This window comes from Frankliniella occidentalis, unplaced genomic scaffold (genome assembly GCF_000697945.3).
Source record: "Frankliniella occidentalis isolate FOCC.00 unplaced genomic scaffold, Focc_3.1 Scaffold80, whole genome shotgun sequence".
NCBI classification, from domain to species: Eukaryota; Metazoa; Arthropoda; class Insecta; order Thysanoptera; family Thripidae; genus Frankliniella; species Frankliniella occidentalis.
The window spans coordinates 328,778-333,647 of NW_026267210.1; the positions used below are offsets into that span (position 1 = coordinate 328,778).

The 4,870-nt window shown below is 55.1% G+C and overlaps 1 protein-coding gene across 1 annotated transcript in view; it reads left to right on the plus strand.

Moving 5' to 3' along the window:
* The window catches only part of LOC113206188 (metabotropic glutamate receptor 8-like), a 72,273-nt gene that overhangs the window by 44,373 nt on the left and 23,030 nt on the right, over positions 1-4,870 (plus strand). Inside the window, 1 exon segment of the mRNA XM_052269010.1 lies at positions 1,159-1,302. Coding sequence (XP_052124970.1) covers positions 1,159-1,302 — 144 coding nt within the window.

Below are 4,870 nucleotides of genomic sequence, written 5' to 3' on the forward strand. Positions count from 1 at the left end.
GGGGAGAGAGGGATGGATAGTCTACTCGCGGAACTCCTGAGCCGAGCAGGGGAAAGGCGCGGGGTGGGGCGGGAGGAGAGGGGTTTGCACAAGCACCAGGGGGGCTTTGTAAAGTGAATCTATGCAGTAAGCGCACCATTCGAGTCCCCATCTGTATACCAGGTGGCTGATTCATTCACCCCTCCCAGTTCCGTAGTTTGATTGCACTCGACGATATGCAATCCGCTCCCTCCACACGAGTGCATGCTGTTGTTGTACAGTCTAACTGTGTGTGTGTTTGTGTGTGTGTGAGAGAGAGAGAGAGAGAGAGAGTGAGAGAGGGAAGAGAGAGAAGAGAGAGGAGAGAAGAGAGAGAAGAGAGAGAAGAGAGAGAAGAGAGAGAGAGAGAGAGCGGGGGGGGGCTTTGAGTGAGTGAAAGAGAGAGAGGGAGAGAGAGATAGAGAGGTCTGAGTGAGAGTAAGACAGAGACAGAGAGTAAGAGACACGCGCGTGTCGCGGTGAGCGATGGTGCGCGCCACGTCGTCGCCATCCATCATGACGACACCTGCGCGTGGAGAATTAGTTGTTGTTGTTGTCGGCATCGACAGTCTGCCTCCGAGCAGGACGCCGGTGTCGTCTGCAGGAGGATGCGTGCGGCGAGGGGAGCTAGGCCGTGTTGTTATGCTCCACTTGCGTCCATCATTCCGGCTGTGGGGACGGACGGGCGGAGTGTTAAAAACTCTAGAAGATCGCTTACGGCCAATGAAAAATTTTCACGAAAAGCTTGCCGGAGACGTATACGCTACAACAGCAGTTGAGCATAGCGTAACGAGGCTCTAATTTCTTTGTTAAATGCAGTAAAATGAGATTGTTACTGCTGCTGCTGCCCGCCGCAGACTTCGCGCGGGAAGCGGACCCCTTCTGCAGCAGGCGCAGTGTTCCCTTCCGCCTCCAGACATGTATAGCATTTAATCCCGGGGTTCATGTTTATAAACGGCGCTGAAAGCAACAAGGGGGATAGATAAAAGCCGCGCACATTTCGTAATCGGACTCAAAGCTGTCCGCTGCGAGCGAAACAGCGGAAATAATGACTCGCCCACTCTACACTGCGCGCTCACACACTGAGCTGTATGATGCCGGCTCATGACGTTTGCTCACCGACACGAGTTCCTGTTGCAGTTGACGCGGTGTACGCCATGGCGCGCGCCGTGCACGAGCTGGTGGTGGCCCGCTGCGGCCTGCCCTTCCACCTGTGCAAGCACGTGCAGCCCGCGCCGCCCGGCGTCGAGCTGCTCGAGTACATCCGGAACCTCACGTTCAAAGGTGCGTGCACACATCAACAAAACATATATTTTTTTAGCGTGTATATTATTATGTTTTCTGAAAATATGTGTAATGCGCAATGAAGCCCCCTTTACTTTGAGCTCAAATGGACCCAGCAGTGTTTTTGCCTGTGCTTGAGGTGCGTCACCAGCCCCCCTCCTCCCTTTTCCTTTCCCCCTGGCCGACTTGCATGCGACAACGTCTCGTCTTGTCTGTCAAGCGCCTTGTCTCCTGGCACACTCAAATCGCCCCGTCCCGTCCCGTCCCTGGCCGACTATCTAGAGTGTTCACCTCATCGCGCAGCAGCTGCACACACGATCTGCATGACGCCTCATCACTCGGCATCCACCCCCAACCCTCTGTCACTCTCTGTCGTCTCTCTCTTCTCTTCCCCTTTACCGACTTCCTTTTCAGCCCCTCCGCCCTTCCTCCTGCTTCCCCCTCTCGCCCCCTCCCCCTTCCCCTTCCCCCTCCCTCCAAGCCTCTCGCCTCATGAGATATCGCGCCTAGTCGTAAAAGAGACCTAGTGTGGTGGTAATCCCCTTTTATTCTCCGGTTGTAAAGTCGCACCACCACCAACGGCCGCCGGCCGCCCCGCTCGACAATGTCTGGGTGCGCTGGCCGGAGCCGCGGCCGGATCAGATTAGTGATCGTGGATTATGACAAGTGGCCCGCCCGCGCCCGCGTACATACTCTAAATGGAAAAGAACAATTTGTGCGTCCTTAAGAATATTTCAATCAAATGCAAATTTGTCGCTATAAAAAGTTGTTTGTTAATTGTGAAGGATTTTGATTCTTTGTAACTACGAAGCATTTTTCTTCGCAATTGCAAAGCATTACTTCGCAGGATTTTAACAGGGTGCCTTTGGAAAGTTTTAATGCGTTTTTAAGTATGTATTGATTTGGAATGGGGGCTATATGGAAAGGCTTTGCCATACTTCGTTTTTCCAGTGAACTCGTGTCGATATTCCCTTCACCAAGTGTTCAAATTCATTTTTATTCTCCTAGTCAGGCAACCTTTGTTGCGCCCATTTTGTATTTTTACGGATTATCCCTCAGAAGGCCCGCATACATTTTTAGCGCACAGACCCAGACCCTTTAAAAAAAAAATCCCTCATTCATGCTTTGCTTACTCGTTCATTCATACATTCGCGGAAACAGCGGTGAGGGGGTTGCGCTGCGTGAATGATGGAGTGCAGGTCACTGTGCGGCTGTGCGCTGGTGTTTGCCAGGTCAGCCCAACTGGACGGCGGCGGGCCGGGCCTGGGCCGGGCCGGGCCGGGCAGGCCTGCATGTTGGCCGGCCGCCAGTTGGCCGCGTGTATTGACTACCTTGGCAGCGCTAGTCAGCGCCCCCCAGGCCGGAGTCACATGTTTTTCAATTTGCTCGCCCGCGCGCCGGCGGGTGTGGGCGGCGCGCGCGGTACGCTGAACTCTGCGCTTTTTATTACCTTATGTCGGCGGATTATCATTTTCCTCTGCTTTCTTTCTCGCTTGTGCCAGTCCAGAGTACTTTGAAACATAGTGGGCACGCGGCGACAGCGGCGACCCTAAATCTGATCAAACTCAGCGAAAAACGCCCTCAGCTCGGCAGACGGCTTGCAGCGATGGCTAGGCCTGCCTTTTGCAGCCGTGAAGCAGCCTGGCTTCCAGCGATTAGTTATAGCGTTTTCCCAATTTCTGCTGACGTCTCCGTCACTTAATGAACTTCCCTGCGAGCAAGCAGAGGCGGGGTCTGGGAGGTGAGTTATGTTGGGGGAGGGTCGCTGCGCCCCGCCACGCCCCGCCACTCCCCGCCGCGCCTCGCCCCGCCGCGCCCCGCCACTCCCCGCCACACCAGCAGCCGTCGCCGTCGTGCGCCGGGGCTGAAACGCTTTGAATGATTTAAAGGAACGCGCATGCTGGTGCTGCTGTAATCAAACTGCCTCGTGTATAGGAATAGCGGTAAGTGGCTCCCATACCTATGGGCCCCCCGGCCCCGCCATCGGGACACGTAAACGGCAACGAAGGGGTGTTTCGGGGTGTTTCAGGAGAACAAGATTACTCCTATATCATATCTTCATCACAGCTAATTGCGCTCGCCAAATCTGTTTCAGCTGATTTTTCCCTTCGTTTTTTAAAAGTGCGCCTCCATCCACGACTTTCCGTTTGAAAAAATATTGCTTTCCACTACTAATCTAATTCTGCATCGACAAAAAGAAACGACCCAAAGGCGAAATATTGCGTATAAAACCACCCACTCCACGCCCCACCAGTAAAACCACAATAGATCTCTATTGTTTATTTTCGGAGGAATATTCTTCCATCGTACCACAGTTTCTGTTTCAAAGACGGACGGGGTTTGGGCGTGTTGGGGGAGCAGGAGGAGGAAGAACCGGCAAGCAAGCCTCTTAAAATAAAGTTTACGAAACAAGCAAATCTCTGATGAAAAGTGGTGCGCTGCGGCGCTTTCCAGTGCGGTGCGAAAACTTGCACCTTCCTCCCACTCCTCCCTCACTCGCCTCCATCACATACACTTCCAACTTTACCGCCCGCGAGCTCACGCGCCCCGGAGAGCATCGAGCAGTTGCTCACTTCACGCGGGGTACACAAACTCCGTCATTTACTAAAGGGCGAAGTACCTTTTCCTCGTCACTTTAGTTGAACTATACTAGTATACGCAACCTGCCTCAGGCTTTCTTTTCTTGGGTGCGTCCTTACATCGGTGTGCGTCTGGCCGGCATTTCGGTGCGTGTGGATGACGCTTTGGCCTTCGCCAGCATCGCCGGCAGCGCGGGGGGAAGATGGCTCCCGAAATTAAGGTTAATGGCGTATCCTACTTTCGTTTGTGGTTTTTACGGGTTGCCGTAAAAAGTGCAATGTGGCTGTGCGGTGCGCGAGGCAACAGAGCCGCCCGCCCGCTCGCCCATTTGATTTTCTTTACTCGGCGAGACGGACAGAGCCGAACACTCAGCCTCACTCGGCGCCGCAGCGGCCGCACCAGCACCCCGACCCACCACGGCCACGGCTAGCGGCGAATCGCGCGGGTTAAAGCTCTTGATTTTTTTCCCTCTTTTTATTTTTTTCAGAAAGAAACTTTCTGTCTCAATTCTTTTGCCTTCGCCCAACGCCCGCGGCTGCTTTCAGTGTAAGGGAGGGGGCAGGGGACAAAGCGCCGCCCTGGGAACACCCGGGACAGGCGTGGCGAGGCGTGGCGGGGCGGGGCGGTGTCCGTGCAGCCCGGGTAATTATTATGTCTGTAAACGCCTGGGCGTGTTTATGCTGCCTTGTCCTCCGTATCCATTGCGACCGTCAGCGGGTGTGGTGGTGGTGGGGCGGGGCGGAGAGTACCCACCATAGAGTGCAATTCAGACGTCTTTGATCTGCAAGTAGTCGTCGACAAACGTTTGGAGCTCGCTGAAAGACCCCTGGTAGCGCAGCAGTGCGCGGTAGTGGCACCCCCACAATAGGGGCGACTCTTGACCGGACCGCGGCGGGCAGCGGGACGGTCGCTGCCCGGGCCACCATATCGCGCCCGCCCACCATTATAGGGCGCCGGGCGCACCACGTGCGGTGCCAGCCCACCACCA